The 22,584-nt window shown below is 31.7% G+C and overlaps 1 protein-coding gene across 1 annotated transcript; it reads left to right on the top strand.

Annotated features, from left to right (window-relative positions):
- Positions 1-11,060: 11,060 nt before the first annotated feature.
- LOC114334598 (centromere protein X-like) lies at positions 11,061-21,088 on the top strand. The gene is made up of 3 exons (XM_028284676.2): positions 11,061-11,226; positions 11,282-11,476; positions 20,947-21,088. Exons 1-3 carry the CDS (start codon positions 11,176-11,178, stop codon positions 20,962-20,964), a joined length of 264 nt encoding a protein of 87 aa, XP_028140477.1. The 5' UTR covers positions 11,061-11,175; the 3' UTR covers positions 20,965-21,088.
- The last annotated feature ends 1,496 nt before the right edge of the window (positions 21,089-22,584 follow it).

Here is a 22,584-nt window from a genome sequence, read left to right as displayed (position 1 = left end):
ATCGGAGAATAGGCCATTTTTGGGAAAAGTTATTTACCAGCAATTTTATTGCTGGAATCGAATTATAAGATACTATATATTAATAATATAGGTATGCAAAGTCCTCAGATAGTGTGCTACTTTTTTTATAAACAAAATGGCGCCCGAAAATCGTGTTTTTTTCAATTATTGCTCTATAACTCCGAAGATTTTAATTTTACAGCAAAAACACCCAAATAAAAATTCACCGTGATTAAATTCTGCATAGAGACGTGTATTTCCCGATCTGCTTGGATGAAAATTTTCCTCGGAAAATGCGGGTTTTCCCAACAAAATCTTTAATTTTCAAATAAAGTTTTAGATAAGTAATTATCTACCAATAATTAAATAATTTGGTGACTTAAAAGCCTTCTTAGCTTAGATTATAGTTCCAGAAGCTGAAAATTAAACGAATATTTTAGCAACAATTCAATTGTTAATTAATAACTTACGGCCGCAATAATAACCAAAATAACTATGATACACTGATCAAAATTTGAAATCTTATAAAGATGAGATGCCTATTTAATATTTTATCGACAAAATATAAATTTTTTATTTTTTTGCATAATCTTTAAATGTTTAAAAAAAATAGTTATAAACAAATTAACGTTTCTCAGAAAGTTTTTATTATATTGTAATTTTAAAAAATAGCTAAAATGCGCATTTCAAATATCTTGAAAATGAATGCTTTAATACTTTTTTGCAACCATTTGCAAAAAAGTTATGAAACAGCAAAGTAAACATACGATTTCTACGGTGTTTATAATTTTTTTTAATTCTTTCAAAGCGTAGAAGTGAGTTTAAAGTACAAGCTAATTATTTACAAAAAAATATCGATTATCAGTTTAATGCTTATATTTTAATTAAAGATTATAAACATATTTTTTTGTAATTTACACGCGCGAAAGTAGAATAATACAGCACTGTAACTAAAATTTTCACTCGAAGCGACGACGGGCCGCGCGAGACGTACACTTTTATAAATAATGCATGCTGCGTGTCAGTCGCTTCGAGTGAACATTTAAGCTCCGACTCTGTATCAGGCCTACTTTTGCGCTAAAAATTACAAAAAAAAAGTATTTTTAATCTTTGATAACCATTATACTAATTTTTGACATTCTTTGTGAGTAATTATATTATACCATAGACTCACTTTTAAGCTTTGAAACAATTAAAACAAATTATAAACAACGGAGAAAACGTATATTTACTTTGCTGTTTCATAACTTTTTTGCAAATGGTTGGAAATTTTTTTTAAAGCATTCATTTTCAAGACCTATGAAACACGCATTTTAAGTATTTTATAAAATTACAATATAATAAACAATTTCTGAGAAATGTTCATTTTTTTATAACAATTTTTTTTAAACATTTAAAGATTATGCAAAAAAATGAAAAATTTATATTTTGTCGACAAAATATTAAATAGGTATCACACCTTTATAATCTTTCTAAGTTTAATCAATGTCTCATGATTATTTTGGTTGTTATTGCGACTGTAAATTGTTAATTAACAATTGAATTGTTGCTAAAATATTCGTTTCATTTTCACCGGCTTCTGAATTTATAATCTATACCAAGAAAGCTTTTATTTCACAAAGCTATATAATTATTGATAAATAATTACTGGCCCAAAAAATTTATTTGAAAATTCGAGATTTTGTTGGGAAAACCCACATTTTCCGAGGAAAATTTTCGTCGGAGCAAATCGGAAAAAACGTACTTCTATGTAGAATTAAATTGGGGTGAATTTTTATTTGAGTGTTTTTGGTGTAAAGTTAAAATCTTCGGAGTTATAGAGCAATAATTGAAAAAAATAAGATTTGTCGGCGCCATTTTGTTTATAAAAAAAGTAGCACACTATCTGCGGACTTTGCATACCTATATTAATAATATATAGGATCTTATAATTCGATTCCAGCAATAAAATTGCTGGGAAATAACCTTTCTTTGTACTTTACTAAGAATACCAGCGTATTATAACTATTTTTTTTTCAAAATTTAAAGATTATGCAAAAAAAAAGAAAAATTTATATTTTGTCGATAAAATATTAAATAAGCATCTCATCTTTATAATCTTTATAAGTTTGATCATTGTATCATGATTATTTTGGTTATTATTGCGATCGTAAATTGTTAATTAACAATTGAATTGTTGCTAAAATATTCGTTTAATTTTCACCGGCTTCTGGAATTACAATCTATACCAAGAAAGCTTTGATGTCACTAAGTTATTTAATTATTGATTAATAATTACTTACCTAAAACTTTATTTGAAAATTAAAGTTTTTGTTAGGAAAACCCGCATTTTCCGAGGAAAATTTTCGTCGGAGCAAATCGTGAAAAACATATCTCTATGGAGAATTTAATTGCGGTGAATTTTTATTTGGGTGTTTTTGTTGTAAAGTTAAAATCTTCGGAGTTATAGAGAAATAATTGAAAAAAATACGATTTGTCGGCGCCATTTTGTTTATAAAAAAAGTAGCACACTATCTGCGGACTTTGCATACCTATATTATTAATATATAGGATCTTATAATTCGATTCCAGCAATAAAATTGCTGGTAAATAACTTTTCCCTGAATTTTGCTAATTAGCCCAGAGTATTAAAATATTTTAAATCGTCTCGTCATTTTTTTCTGAATTCATTTGAAATAAACATAGTCCATAAGGTGACTTTTTATTACCAATATATGACCCAAACAACATTTGGAGAATTAAAATTAATAGAGGCGCAAGAAGATCAAGCTCGAAAATAAAACTATAATTCGACGCCGATTACCGAATTTTGGAAATTTGTACCAAAATCGAAGTACATACCCTAAATTAAAAAAGGATGCTTGTCGAATTATTTACATATTAGGAACAACATACTTGTGTGGACCATTTAATTCCATTTTAAAATTCGTGAAATCCTAACACATATCAGTATTAACTAACCAGCATCTGAAAGAATTACTGAGAAGTGCTATCACAAATTATTCACCACATTTTAAAGAATTACCAAAAGAAGGAAAACAAATTTTGGACAGGGAAAGGAACGAAAACATTACAAACGTGTTGAGACAGGCACCAATAGAGAAAAAAAAAATGAAAAAAGAAACTTGAATTGGTTTGGACATATAACTAGAATGAACGAGAATAGACTAGTAAAGAAGGTGACAGATGCCAAGACACATGGAAGAAGAAGAAGGAGCAGACCTAGAAAGGGGTGGCTGGAACAAATCCAGGAAATCGGGACCAAGAGACGGAAAACAGCGCAACAGGTGAAGGACATAGCAGGAGACCAGAAGGCGTGGACGAAATGGCTAAAAGATGGATAGGTGATAGGTGATAGCAAAGTTGGACTCTATCAAGGAAAACAAATGTAATTAAGTTTTAATATTTCATAATTTTATTTCTGTTTTCAATAAATAAGGGTTCTGTTAAAAAACATTGTACATACTTTCTTTACATACTTTTTGAATATGTTTTTAATTGCGGCTCGCGAAAAATTTTATCTTGTGAAAAGTGGCTCTGACTATCAAGGAGCTTGGCCACCCCCGATATATATTATTGTTACCATAATATACAGTATGTCCCTGTAAGTTGGAACCATATGGAAAACTTTTTTATTATTAATTTAACAAAAAAAGGTTATTCTTCATAAAAAGTTCTGCATGGTCTAAAACCTATGATTCAACCATCAGATATCAACTTTCATGAATATTATAAGAGGTAGGTAAGTCAAAAAATATGAATTTCGCTCAAGATTAAAGTAGCTTTATTTTTCGCAATATTGAAAATTTTTATTATGAAAGGTTGTTTGGAATTAAGAACTATATTCTAATATGCATTATATCCTTCTAATTGAAAAAAAAAATTGAAAATTTTTCTTAAATTATGGATAACTAACATTATTTTCAGTTATTTCAATTATGATAACTTTTTTATTATTAATTTTACGAAAAAAAATTATTCGTCATAAAAAGTTCTGCAGGGTCTAAAACCTAAAATACAACCATCTTATATCAAATTTTATCAATGTTATACGAGGTATGTCAGAAAAATGAATTTCGATCAAGAGTAAAGTACCTTTTTAGTTCAGAATATTTCAATTAGAAGGATGTAATTACATATTGGAACATAGTTTTTAATTCTAAACAACTTTTCATAATCACAATTTTCGATATTGCGAAAAATAAAATTATTTTATTTACTCCTTGAGCGAAATTCATATTTTTTGACATGCCTCGTATAATATTCATAAAATTTTGTATCTAATGACTGAATCTTAGGTTTTAGACCATGCAGAACTTTTTATAAAGAATAAGTTTTTTTCGTAAAATTAATCATGAAAAAGTTTTCCATATGGTTCCAATTTACAGGGACATACTGTATATTATTGTTACGTGTATGCAGGCTCACTCATTACGTAGGCGATATGAGATATCGTGAGCGATATGAGATACAGGGTGTCCAGAAACTCTACCGACAAACGAAGACAGGAGATTGCTCAGATAATTTTAAGACAATTTGACCAAATTCACCTAGTCCTAAAATGCTTCCTAAGGGAGCTAGAGCTCTTTGAAGATGGCGTCTTGTAATATAGTTTTTCTTAATTACCTCCAGAACGCTTCTAGTTAGAAAAACGAAAATTGGTACGCATATATCTTCCAGAGATAAATCTATTACATCCATTGTGAATTTTTAGTACCTGTCATAGGCGTCCGTTTTGGGTAGGGCAACGGTTATTTTTTCAAATAACTTTTTTTTTCTTTAAAACTGAAGCATTTTTGACTCTGGAATATTAAATTGTGTGGTATTCTAGTACTAAAAGCTACACTTGCTTTAAGTCGGTAAGGCACACCGTTTTCTAGAAAAATCGATTTGAAAATTTTTCGTCTCTTGAATTTGAAAAAAAAAACTGAAAAAAAATCAAAGAAACGGTGTATTTTACCAATCTAAAGCAAGAGTAACTGTAAAATAAAGAACTGTAAAAGCAAGAGTAACAATTCTGTAGTACAATCGAACCCGCTTATTAGAATACCGGTTATAGGAATATCCCGCTTTAAGGAATAGAAGCTTGAGGTCCCGAATCGTTTCTACTAGCCACCAATGATCGGTTATTAGAATATCCTTGTTATAGGAATACTTTTTCTTGGCACGAACGCTATTCCAATAAGCGAGTTCGACTGTACTAGAATACCTCATAATTTAATAATCTAGTGTCAAAAATGCTTAAAAAGTAAAAACAAAAGAGCTATGCGATAAAATACCCATTGACCTACCCAAAACCGACGCATATGACCGGTACTAGAAATTCGCAATTAATAAAATCGATTCGTCTCTGTAATATAATAGACCTGGATCCCGCGTACCAAAAAAAAAGTTAATTAATAAGCTGAAAATTTGTTAATAGCTTAACGGTGTCTAGTCGGACAAACTTTGATGTTTGGGAACACTGGAACGGGGAAGTTTTAATTGTGGAACAGTTTAAAAATTGGGAACGTCAGATTACGAAAACGTTCCATGTATTTTGTCGGACGGAACTTCCAATCGATTTGTTACCATTTCATTAAACTCTCATGCAAAAATCAGACTGGTGTTTATCACTGTAATATCTTGGAAATGATACTATAATTATGGTAAATTACTTTTATTCCCGCGAAAAGGGTAAATAACAATCAAATACAACCTTTTTGTTTTACAGAATTTTATAAGTGTTAAGAAGTGTTCTTTTTAGGTTGACAGCTGACGGTTAGCCGACAGCCCGTCAGCTGTCAGCTATCACCCTAAGGTCTGGCTCACACTATCTAAAGCTACGACACTACAATACCTCCCCTCACAAATTCAAGCGCTGGGGTGGTTTAATATTACGCTTTGGTCGTTCGCTTAAGGCCGCGTCCCACCATCAAATAATTTGATCAAACTGGTTTGAGCAAACTGAAAGTGACAGTTAGTGACGTCACATCCTGAGTGTTCATTGTGGATAATAATGACAAATTTTAATTTTAAATAAAGTACAAACAAGTTAGACAACTCAATACAAAAAATTTGATCAAACTAGACTGATAGTGAGAGCACAGATTTTTAGAATTTCAAAAAAACTGCAATTGTGACGTCACTTTGACGTACTTCCGGAGTTTGCTCAAACTGTTTGATCAAATTATTTGATGGTGAGACGCGGCCTTTATATTAACCTGACCCTTTTTAGCTGTAACTTCAGATGCAGCCTGAGGATAAGGTTGATCAGCTAAATCTTCGTCGATTTTAATTTCTTCCTGTCCCTGACTCTCATTTGTTTGAGCATAGGGCTCGTTTACCGATTCATTTAATAGCAATTTTGGTTGGACATTCAAATCTAACTTCGGAAAATGTATAGCACTTGTTCCCTGTTCCCCACTTAAGCACTTATTTTCAGGACCTTCCCTATCCACTTTTTCAACCTGATCCTCCACTATATCTGATTGATTCCGTCGAATTTGATTCAAATGTCTCTTCCAAATCAAATTCTCATGAATCAGTTTACACAAATAAATTCTATCATTTAAAACTTCATCTATTACACTCTCGACCCATATTTTTCTATTTGGATTTCGATAGTCCCTGCACCAAACTTTATCCCCTTCTACAAAGCAATCTTCTCTTTTGCCTTTATAATTTAGAATTTGATTTTCCGCTTTTTCTTTGGATAAAACCCCTTTTAGTGACAATAAATCCAAACGTGTACGTACTTTAGTTTTAAACATCATACTGTTAGGTGACATACCAGTAGTAGCATGTATAGAATTTCGATATGAAAATAAATATCTGTAAAAAGTTTAAAGTTGAACTATAGTTTCAAAGTCTATTTTTTTCATCTAAAAGAGCTTTTTTTAATCCTAATTTAACCGATTTAACACAGTTTTCTGCAAACCCATTGGTTGAGGGATGAGCAGGTGGAGATGTTACAAACTTAACTCCGTTATTACTCAAAGAATCAATAAAATTTTCAGATGTAAATTGGGTCCCATTATCCGTTTCTACTATACGCGGTATTCCAAAACGTGAAAAACATTCCCTAAATTTACTAATAGTATTTTCCGAATCCGGAGTGTTCATTATAAAAACCTCTGGCCATTTAGTGTATGTGTCTACAATAATTAAAATCATCTTTGCCCTAATAGGCCCTAGAAAATCAGCATGTATTTTTTCATAGATGTAGTTAGACTCCTGTGACTTTATCAACTTAGCCTTAGGCGGATCTGGCCGCAATTGGCAACAATCCCTACAATTATTTACCTGTTGTTCAATCTCGTTGTCTAGCGATGGCCACCAAAAATATGAACGGGCACTGGATTTCATCTTAGTCATACCTTCGTGATTACTGTGTAATTCTTTAAGTAACTGCCCTCTTAGTGCAACAGGAATTACCGCTCGATATCCCCACATTATAATTCCTTGCTCAATAGAAAGCTCCTGCCTCCTAGCTATAAACGGTTTCAAAAGTTCATTTTCAGTGTGCTTCGGAAATCCATATCTAATAAAATTAAACACTGTGCCCAAAATTATATCTTTTCTTGATTCTGACCGCAGTTTTATAGAATCTATAGGTATTAAGCTCTCCACCATATTTAAATAATCAGATTCAGGCTCATCATTCTCGTAATAGTCCTGTAAAGGCAATCGTGACAAAGCATCTGCTTTTGAGTTTTCCACTCCTCTGATAAACCTAAAAGTATAATCAAAACTAGCTAGAAACAAAGACCATCTTTAAATTCTACCAGCCGCCATTTTCGGTAAGCTTTTATATTCACCATAGATTGATTTCAATGGTTTGTGATCACTTAAAATTTCGAACTTCCGTCCTGCCAAATATTGGTACAATTTAGATACTGAACAGTAGACAGCCAGAGCTTCCTTCATAATTTGAGAGTAATTTCGCTCTGCTTTGTTTAATACCCTCGAGATATAGCATATAGGCCTCTCACTCCCATCTGGTAACACATGCGACAGAACTCCCCCGATTCCGTAATCACTCGCATCACACGCTAAACGAATTGGTTTATCTGGGTCATAATGTACTAAAATTTTTTGTGAAGCTAACTCAGTCTTTGCATATTGAAAAGCATTTTCACATTGTTTTGTTCATTTAATTTTTTTTATTTTTCCTACTAACTCATATAACGGTTTTAATTTCCCTTGTAAATTTTCACAAAAACGAGAATAATAATTTATCATACCCGCAAAAGCCCTAACCTCTGTAACATTCTTGGGTCTAGGAGCACTTATGATTGCCCTTACCTTTTTTTCGTCTTTTTCCAACCCCTTTTGTGATATTTTGTGTCCCAAATAATGAATGTTTTCTTTGAAAAATTCACATTTTTTCTCATTTAATCTAAACCCTGCCCTTTCTAGTCGCTTTAACACTTCCTCTAAATTTTCTAAATGCTCTCTTTCGTCTTTCCCTGTTACAACTACATCGTCCAGAAAATTTATCGTGCCCTGCAAAACCTTTTCAATTACATTTTGAAAAATAGAACAGGCTGGCTTCGTACCATATGGTAACCGCTTTATTCTATATATACCTAGAGGTGTGCTCCACGATAATAACTCACAATAGTTTTATCATCTAGTACTAACTGATTATAAGCATTGAGAAAATCGAGTTTTGAATATGTTTGTCCACCCTGTAACGCGACAAAAATGTCCTCAATACGGGGCAATGGATGGTTGAAATCTTTTAAATATTTATTAACTGTGATTTTATAGTTAGCGCAAACACGGATGTCTTTGCCATTGGGTTTCATAACTGGTACTAATGGTGTTCCCCACAGAGAATTATCTGCCCGTTCAATAGCACCCTCTGATTCTAACCGCTCTAGTTCCATCTCCACCTTTTCACGAAAAGCAAATGGTAATGGATGAGGTTTGTGGAAAACTGGTTTTACATTTTCATCTATTTCTAAAGTAACTTTTTCGCCATTGTACGTACCCAACTCCCTTTGAAATAATTTTGAATATTTTGACAACATTTTATTCAATTCATTGTTTTTATTTTGAAGAGCTACTTCATTAATTGTAATTTCAGAATTTTTTAATGACAAATTAAATTTATTAATTAGATCACGACCTAACAACATTTTAGTAGCTTTCTTCACTATTGTAAAATTACAAATTTTTGAAATATTCTGTATAGAAATTTTTACACTAATTTTCCCTTCTGGATTAACAATTTCTCCAGAGTAGGTTTTTAATTTAATACCTGTTTTATTCAAAGGAATGTAGCTTAAATTATCTAAGTAAAAGTTATATGGAATGCAAGAAATACCTGCTCCAGTATCCAATTCCATCTGCGTGGACACCTTATTATCTATTACCACTGGAATACATAGTGGCCTTATGAAGTTAACTTGTTGGACATTTGTTAAATTGTACAATGAAAGTATGTTCTCCTGTTCTTCCTCTTCCACCAAATGATTACGATCTAATTTGCATGCTGCCATAATATGGCCCTTTCTCCCACATTTTTTACAAATAAATGTTCGGTACTTACATTTACTAAAATTGTGCTTGGTCTTATTACAGAAATTACACCTTAAGTCTTCTGGATCTTCCTCTCTATCACCATGTCTCTCCACTCTTTTCTCACCATTCCTCGAAATATTACTACTAGAGGTAGAAGTACTACTTGATTTTTGTTTAACTACTTGCAGCTTATTAACTTCAGCATTATTTCTGGACTGCTCTCTCAAGGCTGCTTCTTTGTTCTGGCCTCATGCCAGTTACAAACTTATCTTGGACTCTATACATTAGTTTGTCTGTAAAATCACATTGTGTAGCTGCATTTTAACCCTTAAATACCAATCATTAACTGACTCTTGGCCCTGTTTTAGCGAATCAAAAACAATCCTTCTGCGATATACAGACACTCTTGGTTTAAAATGTAGTCTTAATAACTCTATTAAAGTATCAAAGTCTTTACCATTCGGCTTCTCCGGGCTGCATAGGTCTCTCAAGATCTTGTATACCTCTTCACTTAATAAGGTAAGTAAAACAGCAACCTTTCGTGTACCCTGTATTATATTTGCGGTAAACAATTGGTCTATACGTTCTTCGAACACTTCGAAATCATCGCCTTGTTTGAAAACTGCTAATGCCGAAATGTTCCCAGTATTAACCACTGTAACAGTCGGTTGGATCGGCAAAGCCACGTTTTCTGAAATAATGTCGTTCAAGGACATGACTTGCAAATTCTAAATTCAACTTTTTCTAGGAAAAATGCAATATTTCGTGTTTTACCCAAACTTACAAAATACATGGGACGTTTTCGTAACCTGACGTCCCAAATTTTTAAACTGTTCCACAATTAAAACTTCCCCTGTTCCAGTGTTCCCGTACATCAAAGTTTGTCCGACTAGACACCGTAAAGCTATTAACAAATTTTCAGCTTGCTATTAATCAACTTTTTTTTGATACGCGGGATCCAGGCCTATAATTAAACGTACAAGTTTTCGTTTTTTTAAATAGTTTTTTTTTAATTTTTTTTGAATTCAAAAAACGAAAAATTTTCAAATTGATTTTTCTACAAAACGGTGTATCCTATCGACTTAATGGAAGAGTACATTTTAGTACTAGAATACCTCACAATTTAATAATCCAGAGTCAAAAATGCTTAAAAATTAAAGACAAAAAAAGTTATGCGATAGCCCTACCCAAAACGGACGCTTATGACCGGTACTAGAAATTTGCAATGAATAGAGTAGATTTACCTTTGGAAGATAAATACGTATACAAATTTTTTGGTTTTCTAAATACATAGAAGCTTTCCAGAGGTATTTAAGAAAAACTAATTACCAGATGCCATCTTCAAATAGCTCTTGCTCCCTTAGGAAGCATTTTCGGACTAGGTGAATTGGGTTAAATTATCTTAAAATTATCTGAGCAATCTCCTGTCTTCGTTTGTCGGTAGTTTCTGGACACCCTGTATATATTATCCCCGTGTGTGACAAGCTTAAGTCGGAAATTTCGTCTACTTCTACTTCCTGTGGTGCAACTTCACACCAATCGTTAGGAAAATAAGAGAATGACACATGACATGACACATAGAAATCAAAACAAAAACAAATTCAAATAATTCAGATATAAAAACTAAATAGAATTCTTGAACAACACTATAATATAATAATATACATGGCTGAACAAAATTCTCCCTTAGAACACCTAGATCTATCCTTTAGGCATGTAAGTAATGTGTTATTCAAATTAAAAGAGTACTTAGTTGTAGATATTTTCTTAGGATATTATCAAGGAAGCTTTGAAAACAAAATTTCAAAACCCGAAAAACAAAATAACAGATGATACAATTGAATTAATATCAGAAATTGCGAAAGTTTTAACTATAGAAGCAACTGTAAGGGCGGTTAAACAAGCTAAATTAGAATATAGGACCAAGGTTACCTTGGAGCATGTTGAAGCAATTTTACCACAATTGGTAAGTAGATCTATTTAAATTATAAAATTGTAACAGAAATTTAACATGACTGAACTGTTATGTTCTCGTTTTTAAAGTGCCTTTCTCCATTACTGAAGGTTGGCTATAACCTATAACCACAGCAAATTGCTCTCTATCTTGAGCTGTTCTTAATATCGAATGTGTGTCCACAACTGTCTATTCTCTTACATTCTTCAGCCAGGACCGTTTTCTTCCTACTGGACCTCTTTTTCCTTCCATTATGAGTCGTAGAAAGTTGTATTTTTCTCCTCTGTAAATATGTCCTGGATAACTCTTTTTGTTTTCTACAATATTTAGGAGTTCTCTCAGTCCCCATTGTTCTCAGCACCTCATTGTTGGTCACATGCTCTGTCCAAGAGATCTTCAAAACCCACATCTCAAAGGCTTCTATACGCCTTATACTTGTGATTCCAAGAGTCCATGTTTCCACTTCGTATAGCAATATGGAATAAATGAATGTTTTTGCAAATTAGTATTGCATATATCCAACGATAAGGTAGAGTTTGTTAAGAATTTTTTCATTCTTTGAAAAGGGGACCTAGCATACTCTATACAAGCACATATTTGGACCTCATGATTAAGATCATAGTCGAGGCATTAAAGGATTGAAGTGTCGAGTTTTTTGCAGTAAGACGGATTTTAATGCGGATTGGTGCGTTGGATTCGTGAGAATGTCAGGAAATTTTGTGAACTAATGTAATTAATAAGAAATCTCAAATTGCATTTGTGCATAAGAAAAATGCATTTCAAAAATTCATTTCGGCAAATAGTGGGAAAAATTGACTCAATTTTCTTACTCAGGGTTTTTGGGGTTGCTGAAAACGAATATGAGGTCGGCAAGAGTGTGCAAACTACCTGGTGCCTGCAGCGGGTGTAATAAACGTCTTCCTCGGAAGTATTATGGTAATATGTTAAATAGTCGGCCCAAACTTGTAACTCGGGGGGGTTTTTTGGGTCGCTGAAAATGAATATGAGGTCGGCGAGAGTGTGCAAAGTGCCTGTGCCTGCAGCGGGTGTAATAAACGTCTTCCTCTGGAGTATTATGGTAATTTATCATATAATTAGTTTAAACTCGTTACTCGGGGGTTTTTGGGGTAATCTATTTTCTTCGATGTAACTATAGTTAGATATCGAAAAGGGTGGAATTTTTATTATAAATAAACATAAATTTTTATTGTTATAATATATTTATGGTTAAAAAACTTCATTATACAAAATTTATCGTAATTTATCTTTAAAATTCATTTTCTTCATCATTATCATCTTCTTCATTATTCCCTTCCTCTCTCGAGTCCAATGCAATATTTGTGCAATCAGAGCCTACACAATTTTTGCAGGCTAAATTACAAACTAACCCATGCTTCCTGCACCCGCAGTCTGACGTACAACTAAAGAATATTAAATTTAAAATGTTTGGAGGACCAGGTGGCCGAGTCATTCTAACTGGAATTAATACATTATTTTGTAACATCCCCAATCGGTTGGGTTCATGTTACTGTCCTCTCCATGCTGCCAAATTTGTGTTTGTAAATCGTCGGCTTAGGGACACACAAACCTAACTACATTTCGGGTAAGGGCGAACTTCCTATGATATTGCCGATGAAATATACCCATTTTAAATGCTGGGTAAATGCATCAACAGATGAAAGAATTTTTCCGATGACAGTCTTTTTATTTTTGGCAATAGCCATTAAGTGCATTCTGTATCTAGTAATTCTCTCTCAAGGCAAAACCACATCATCCACTTGCGACTTAATTCAAACTGCTTTAAATGATATGAAATTAGAATTGCGATATTTATTTTTAGTGACCTCAAAGACCCCCGAGTAACAAGTTTGGGCCAATTATTTAACAAATTACCATAATAGTCCAGAGGAAGACGTTTATTACACCTGCTGCAGGCACCAGGTAGTTTGCACACTCTCGCCTACCTCATATTCATTTTCAGCGACCCCAAAAACCCCCGAGTAATGAGTATAAGCCAATTATATGAAAAATTACCACAATACTCCAGCGGAAGACGTTCATTACACCCGCTGCAGGCACCAGGTAGTTTGCACATTCTCGCCGACCTAATATTCGTTTTCAGCGACCCCAAAAACCCCCGAGTAAGAAAATTTAGTCAATTTTTCCCACTATTTACCGAAATGCATTTTTGAAATGCATTTTTCTTATGCACAAATGCAATTTGAGATTTCTTATTCATTACATTAGTTCACAAAACTTCCTGACATTCTCACGAATCCAACGCACCAAGCTGCATTAAAATCCGTCTTACTGTGCCAAAAATCGACAGTAATGCCTTTTTTTTTTGCTTCAATGCCTCGACTATCATTTGTTATCCAGCAACCAAGATACCGCAATATTAATGTCCACATTTAGTACATGTGTAACAGCTATTACTTTTGTTTCATTTGTGTTTATATTCATCTCCCTCTCTGGTTATGACATTCAAAAGTCGTTGCAAACCCTCAGCACTGTCCGCAATAATAACAGTGTCCTCTGTGTATCTTGTTGTTTACGTATTCTCTGTTGATTTTTATTCATTCTTCAATATTTTTAAGGGGCATTTTGAAAGATGTTTTTGGAATATACAGGGTGCGCCAAAACTCTGGTTTTCTTTGATTACGGCTAAATTATGAGATATACAAAAAAATGTTTATAACAACACTAATGTGTATCAAAGACATAGTATATTTAAAATTATTTTCGATTATACAGGGTAAGTCAGAACGATGGTATGAACAAAGCTGTATTTTTTTAAATGGAACACCCTATATATTAAATCATTTTTGAATATATTTTTTAAAAATATGAAAAATTTGTATAAGGTCTTATAGGCCTGAAGTTAATAATTTTCGAAATATTTACATTTTTATTGAGAAAAATGGTAATATTTATAGGGTTGTAGATTATGTTTCCAAGGTAATAAAAATTTAAGTGATAGGTCAGTGTCATTTTTAAATAATTTAATATATTTTACTTTTAGCCATAGGGAGCGTTCAAGTATTGGGTAACGCGATTTTTGAAGATTTTTGCCCCCCCCCCCCTTCGTAACGCACTCTAATGGGCGTTTAAGTATTGCGTAAAGCAATTTTTAAGATTTTTGCCCCCTCCCCCTCCCCCCAACCTGCGTTACGTAATACTTGAACGGCCCCATAAAATATACAGTGTGATCACAATTTGCCAATACAAAATTTTCTCATTTTTTTTTAATGGGACACCCTGTATATTAGTTTTGCATTTTGTAGTAAATATTACAACCTTTCTTTTGGTATAAGGTTGTATGTACCTGGCATGTTTTTTGTAGATATTTTAAAAAAACTATAGATTTTATGTTCTTGCGGATTTTTTATTAAAACATTTTTTTGCAAAAAAAAATAATTATAATCTGGTTTTAGAAACATACACTAAAATATCAAATCTGAAAATTAAAACATAATTAAAGATTAAAAGAAATTGTATGCTAGTACAATTCAATTGAATTTAATAGCTTTAAATTATTTTACAAAAAATATTTTACCTTACTAATGAATGCATAAATTAGTTACTAAATTAAATAAACAACCAAATTTTAAATCTACCCCAGTAATTGATCTGCCACAGCAACTTTCCTGTACCAAATTAATTGTTAGTTATATTGTATTTACGAGTAAGATCAGTTAAACTTTTTAGTGGAGTCACTGAAGGTGGATATGAGCTATTACCTCCGATTTCGTTGAACCTCCATCGAATTGCATGAAATTTGGTGGGTGGTTAGAGGATATCTCAAGGAACAAAGGTGACATGGTACCAACTTGCGCTTTTACCATGGGGGTGGATGCCACCCCTTCTCGGGTGTGAAAATTATTTTATTAAAAATAACCCCATAATTCGATAGAGGGACAAATTTCAAGCAAAATTTGTTATATAAAGTTATTAAAATAAATCAAAACATTTTGAGTTATTAAAGATCAAAGATTTTAATTTTTCTTGAGAAAAATGCATGTTTTTAACAAATTTTTCATCAATAACTCAAAAAGTGTAAGGTATTACAAAAAAGTTATTATTATCAAAATTGAAGCTAATAAAAAATGAAATAAACCTCTTACTACAAAGACCTTTTAATGTTAACTAAAAGTGAGTTATAGGTAATTGAATGTATATTTTTTTCGGCGAGTAAAAAACTCTAAGTATTCAAGCTGAAATAACGGGAAATGGATGCACTTTATAACATAAACTTATTAAACATTTGTCAAAGTACAAAAAATCTATTAAATGAGCCCCCGAACATGTTGATAGCGTTAAAATTTATGCTCCAAAAATTTTTTCATAATTTTTCTTTTAAAAATTTTTCCAAAAAATGTTATTGTTTCTTTTTTAATAACTCCGTTCGTGTTTACTATATCAGTTTCATCTAAAAACTGTTTGAAAGCTAATTCCAAGTGCATTTAAGCACGTTAAACCTAATCTTTTAAACCTCTTACTTTTTTTAAAATAAAAGGTTAAATGACCCCGGTTGCATGGTTCCCACAGCAAAATTTAAGATTTAAACGTTTCTATCTCGGTTATTTTTCACCCTATAGAAATAGTAAAACAGGTAAAATATTTGGCACAGAAAAAACTAAAATTTGGTTATATATAATTTTTTACGTGTATTAAGTATTTTTGGAGTTATTATCAAAAGAATATCGGAATTACAATAATTTTAAAAATTATGATTTTTTAAAATTATATCATTTTTTCAAAAATATGCATTCTAAACCGGTCAAAATTATCGAACACATTACTTATGCTAATATAAAGAAGTTCTTGTAAGGATTACTATAAATTTTAATTTTTGTGGAAATGGCGTATGTTTTATTTTTCACTTTTTCCTAAAAAATTCAAAACGGTTCTTTTATTTTCATTATAACTTGCTTAATTTTGACGCTATTTCCTTGTTCTGAAGCTCATTTGATAGGTATTCCGAAGTACTTTGGCAAATATTTAGCAGGAATATTTTATACATTGCATCGTTTTCCCGTTATTTAAGCTTGCAATACTTAGATTTGAGTACTTGTCGAAAAAAATACACATTCAATTGCCAATAACTCACTTTGAACTAACATTAGTTTAGTTCTTTATGTGAGATATGTATTAAATTTTTTATTATCTTCAATTTCAGTAATAATAACTTTTTTGTAACAGCTTATAGTTTTTGATTTATACGTGAAAAACCGATTTAAAACCTGCATTTTTTTACGAAAAAATAAAATCGTTGGTCTTTAATAACTCAAAAAGTGTTGATTTATTTTAATAACTTTATATAACAAATTTTGCTTATAATTTGTCCCTCTATCGACATATGGTATTATTTTTAATAAAACAATTTTCACCCCCGAGAAGGGGTGGCATCCACCCCCAGGGTGAAAGCGCAAGTTGGCATCATGTCACCTTTGTTCCTTGAGGTATCCTCTAACTACTCACCAATTTTCATGAAAATCGATGGAGGGTCAACGAAATCGGAGGTGAAAACCTTCAGTGACTGCACTATTTAATTTGCCTTTTAAATTTACTTAAATCTTGAGAACATAATAATTATAAAGTATGCTTTAAAACAAATGAATGTTAAATGTATCAGCCAAATTATTTATTAATATAAATAGTATTTACTGGTGTCACAAAAGCTGGTAATACTTTTGAAATAGTAGTAGTTTGTAGTTGAAATGTTTGTAACAATTTTTTATATTTTAAATTTTAATTTTTCAACCGAACAATTGGTGGATATGACATTTGTTTTGGGCGAAACCATTAGAAATTATTACCAGCTTTTGTGACACGAGTAGGTACATAGATACTATTTACTTCTTAATATACTTCTATAACGTTCATTTGTTTCAAAGCATACTTTTATGTACATTCTCAAGATGTAGGAATTAATAACAAAAGTTATTAACTGATCTTACTCGTAAATACAATATAACTAACAATTAATTTGGTACAGGAAAGTTGCTGTGGTAGAAAAATTACTAGGGTAGATTTAAAATTTGATTGTTTATTTAATTTAGTAAATATTTAGTTAAAATTTATGCATTCATTAGTATGGTAAAATATTTTTTGTAAATTAATTTAAAGTTGTTCTGAAGCTATTTTCTTGTGGCATTTTTGCAATTAACTAGTTTTGATGGGAAATAAGCCACAATTTTATTAAAAAAATGATTTTATTAGCGTTTCGACTCCCAAATCGGGTGTGGTTGTCAAAATACAAAAGGTATTAATGAATTAATTTTGTTGCTTAGTAAAAAAATTCTTCTAATAATTTATTTAATCTGACTCGGCAATTCAGACATATATTATATATACATTTTAAAGTAGAAGACTTTAAAATGATATTGCCAATATTTATGAGTTGCATTCCTGGGACGACTTTACTAAAAGATTATTAAAGATTAAGTTCGTTCGATTACATTCTTGAGTTGTATATTCTTGATTAACTATTCAGTGGAAAATAAGCCACAATTAAATTGAAAAAATAATTTTATTAACGTTTCGAAGCCCAAATCGGGTTTCGTTGTCAAAATACAAAATACTATTAAAATAAACAAAAATGTTGTTGCTAAGTAAAAAAATTCTTCTAATAATTTATTTAATCTGACTCATTTATATTGGCAATTCAGACAATATCTTTTAGTAAAGTCGTCCCAGGAACGCAACTCATAAATATTGGCGATATCATTTTAAAGTCTTCTACTTTAAAATGTATAATATACGTCTGAATTGCCAATATAAATGAGTCAGATTAAATAAATTATTTTTTTACTTAGCAACAACATTTTTGTTTATTTTAATAGTATTTTGTATTTTGACAACGAAACCCGATTTGGGCTTCGAAACGTTAATAAAATTATTTTTTCAATTTAATTGTGGCTTATTTCCCACTAAATAGTTAATCATAAAAATGCCACAAGGAAATAGCTTCAGAACAAAGTATATTCTTGAGTTGGGGTTGATTTCATGTAATCGAATGAACTATCTTTTAGTAAAGTCGTCCCAGGAACGCAGCTCATAAATATTGGCAATATCATTTTAAAGTCTTCTACTTTAAAATGTATAATATATGTCTGAATTGCCGATATAAATGAGTTAGATTAAATAAATTATTAGAAGATTTTTTTTACTAAGCAACAACATTGTTGTTTAATTCATTAATATTTTTTGTATTTTGACAACGACACCCGATTTGGGCGTCGAAACGTTAATAAAATCATTTTTTTAATAAAATTGTGGCTTATTTCCCATCAAAACTAGTTAAATAATTTAAAGTTATTAAATTGAATTGAATTGTACTAGCATACGATTTATTTTAATCTTTAATTACGTTTTTATTTTCATATTTGATATTTTAGTGTATGTTTCTAAAACCAGATTATAATTATTTTTTTTTGCAAAAAATTTTTTTAATAAAAAATCCGAAAAACTTAAAATCTGTAGTTTTTTTAAAATGTCTACAAAATGAAACATGCTAGGTACATACAACCTCATACCAAAAGAAATGTTGTAATATTTATAATAATAATATACAGGGTTTCCCATTTAAAATAAATGAGAAAATTTTGTATTTACAAATAGCGATTTAGAAATAGTATATTTTATGGCTAAAAGTAAAAGATATTAAATTATTTAAAAATAACACTATATTATAAAAACTTTGACTTATCACTTAAATTTTGATTACCTTGGAAACATAATCCACAACCCTATAAATATTACCATTTTTCTCAATATACATAAATGTAAATATTTCGAAAATTATTAACTGTAGGCCTATAAGACTTTATACAAATTTATCATATTTTTAAATAATATATTAAAAAATGATTTAATATATAGGGTGTTCCATTTTAAAAAATACAACTTTGGTTCATACCGTCGTTCTGACTCACCCTGTATAATCGAAAATAATTTTAAATTATAGACGTCTTTGATACACATTAGTTTTGTTATAAACATTTTTTTGTATATCTCATAGTTTAGCCGTAATCAAAGAAAACCAGAGGTTTGGCGCACCCTGTATATTAAACAATAGTGGAGAGTATAACGTGGAGAAAGTACACAGCCCTGATGAAATGTTACATATACATCATTCCCAACTATATTCAAGTACTTTTCCAAAAAAATCCTTGAGCACATTTCTTGCACAGCCCAATAGCAGAAAAAACTAATTAGTTATAAAGTTAAAAAACTGGTGTCTTTCTGATGGCACCCTTTCTGATTCTTTGTGGATCGTGGCCTGCTCGCAAAGAACACTCCCATCGATTCCTAGCAACATCTCTCCATGTTCTGACTTATAGAATCCTAAGATCTTCTACATTCTTTGTAAGGTCTCTTCTATCTTCTATGTGGAAGTTCTCTGATTCTTCTGCCCTCTGGATTTGAGAATGTTAATCTCTTTGTGTACTCATTATCTGACATTCTAGTAATGTGTCCAGCCCACCTTAGTCTCTGCACCTTAATAATAAATTTCACAATATCTGCATCTGTGTATAGCTGGTATAATTCAAAGTTATATCTTAGATCCATAGATCATTTTCATTTATGGTCTATAGGTAGGGTTACATAATTTATTAAGTCCAAATCCGGACAAGGGTAGTCCAAGGGGTTGTAGAAAATGTAAAATGTGAATTTAACTGTGTTGCTACCTCTACATTGTACATATATGTGAAATGCATATGGCACAATTAAAAGTACAGCTGTTTCGCTACAATATGCAACTAACATCGAAACTCTCTGCCAGTTTAAAATACATAATATACACCTATGTTTTAACATGACAAGCAGTGCGGCCAACTTAACTAGGTGCTGCGCAGAATGAAATTTCCCACCGTTGGGCCAAGTGTTTTCCATGTTTTTTAGTAAAGAAAAATATCCGGACATTTCTCGTATCCGGACATGTCTTTCAAATCCGGACGAAATCTATAGGTCTATACCAAGTAGTCTCTCGTCATTTTGGGATAAAGTCCATGTTTCAGCCCCACATATTCAAACCAGCCTTATTAAGGTCTTGTAAATGTTAAGATTTACTGCACGTTTTATGATTTTATTTCTCAGATGTTTTTGAAGACCATCGAGAGTTCTGTTTGCTATTGCTATGTGTGTTTATACTTTATTACTTGTCGTGTTTGTTGTATTTACTAGTAATCCAGAATATGTGGATTATTTTAACACCTTGGCTGTGTTAAAATATATTTATAAACTTACGTTGGGTGCGTTACCATTTGCCACTGTGCGTTACAACACAGTTGACACAGCCAACCATTAGTGTAGTAAGTACGAGGTCTATTTGTCCTGTAACGCAGCCAAGGTGTTAATATAGAGGCAAATTAATTATATTCAAAATAAAGTTTTAATTGATTTATGTTTATTTTTGAATACTATTTGTTCTTGTTTTGGAAAAAGTTTTTAAGATAAACAATTTTAACTTTTTTCAGATGTTGGATTTTCCTTAAGAAGTGTAAATCTTCTCATCACACTCTCTTGTTCTTTGGACGTAGTAAAAGTGTAAATAAAATATGATATTGTAATAAATTTTTCCAATTTTTTGTTAATATATGGTAGAAACAATTCAGTAAAGTTTGTGATATTTATTTATCTCATCCCTGCTGTGCAGGAAAGGACTAGGTTTGAAATTTGAGAGAAGATTCTAATAAAGTGGTGTAACAAAAATAAATATATTCTAAATACAGTAAAATCAACCACTTACAGCACTACTTAAATTAGAAAACAAGTTGCTAAAGGCAAAAACTTATCATGGAAATGAAAGACAAGAATTGCATTTTTTTTTAATTCATTTAATTGCAAATTTACAATCTACTCCACACTAACATTTAGAGTAATAAGTAAATCGTTTATATTTTGTAGTATGCACGTGCCGGGTGCCGTTCATCAATGGTTCTCCTTCTCCATGCTAGTTACTTAAGTAGGTCTTCTGGCCAGATTTGTTTTAATCTTTTTTTTCCAAGGGTTGATCGAATAGGTCTCTTATAAACAGATTGTCATGATCTGATGTTTGTTCTTTGTATTTTTTATTCAGGTTAGATATTACATCTTTTATTAATCGAATTTTTAGATAGCTGTGTAAGGTTAGATATCACAAGAAGTGTCTTGGACTAAAATGACTGTAATATTTTGGTATCTGATGGTTTATACATCCCCAGAGCTCAATCCCATATGTCCAAATTGGCTTTAGTATATATTTGTAGATGGTCAGTTTGTTTTCAAGTGATAATTTTGAAAAAAAAGACCAAGTTTTCAATCTATTAGCACATAAAATATTACTCTACATCCCACCAGACTAAAAACAATGGGAACCTTCTCTGGTAGCACCTCCGAGGCTTCTAAAATTTGCAAGCCATAACGGATGCTGAGACTAAAGAAGATGAGGGAATTTTACAATTTATAATTCACGTCCCATCTGCTCAGCGCGGCAAAGTTCCAACGAGAATGGTTCCCTTCGTACTCCAATCAGAGTAAACATGTAAATCAAAAATGAATAACCATTTTCAATTTCGTTGCAACACGAAACTACAGCCGCATCATATTCTAGTTCAATCAGAGAGTGCAGCAAGCACCTCTACCGGTTTCGAAACTTATTAGTCTCTCATCAGGAGGCACATAAGAAGATGACGGAATTTTTTATCTTTAGTCCCAGCATCCGTTATGGCTTGCAAATTTTGGAAGCCTCGGAGGTGTAACCAGAGAAGGTTCCCATTGTTTTCAGTCTGGTGGGATGTAGAGTAATATTTTTAGTATTCTTTTATGTGCTATTAGATTGAAAACTTAGTCTTTTCCTAGCAGTTGCCGCTAGGACATCCCTGCCATTTCGTTCGTTGCAATGCGTAACTGCACGCTAAGGTTTGCCCTTTTTGGATCAGAGAGAGCAGCATATGTGCCTCCTGATGAGAGACTAATAAGTTTCGAAACCGGTGGAGTAAATTGTTTAGAATGAAGATGATCAGCAGCCACTCCTTACCAAAGAAGAAATTAGAGAAGCAATATTAATACTGAAAAATAATAAAGCCTCCAGTTCGGATAATCTCCCTGCGGAATTTTTCAAAAACGGCGGCAAC

The sequence above is a fragment of the Diabrotica virgifera genome, chromosome 7 (assembly GCF_917563875.1).
Source record: "Diabrotica virgifera virgifera chromosome 7, PGI_DIABVI_V3a".
NCBI lineage: Eukaryota > Metazoa > Arthropoda > Insecta > Coleoptera > Chrysomelidae > Diabrotica > Diabrotica virgifera.
The sequence above is the reverse complement of the archived record's forward strand: the minus strand, read 5'-3'. Positions and strand labels throughout refer to the sequence as shown.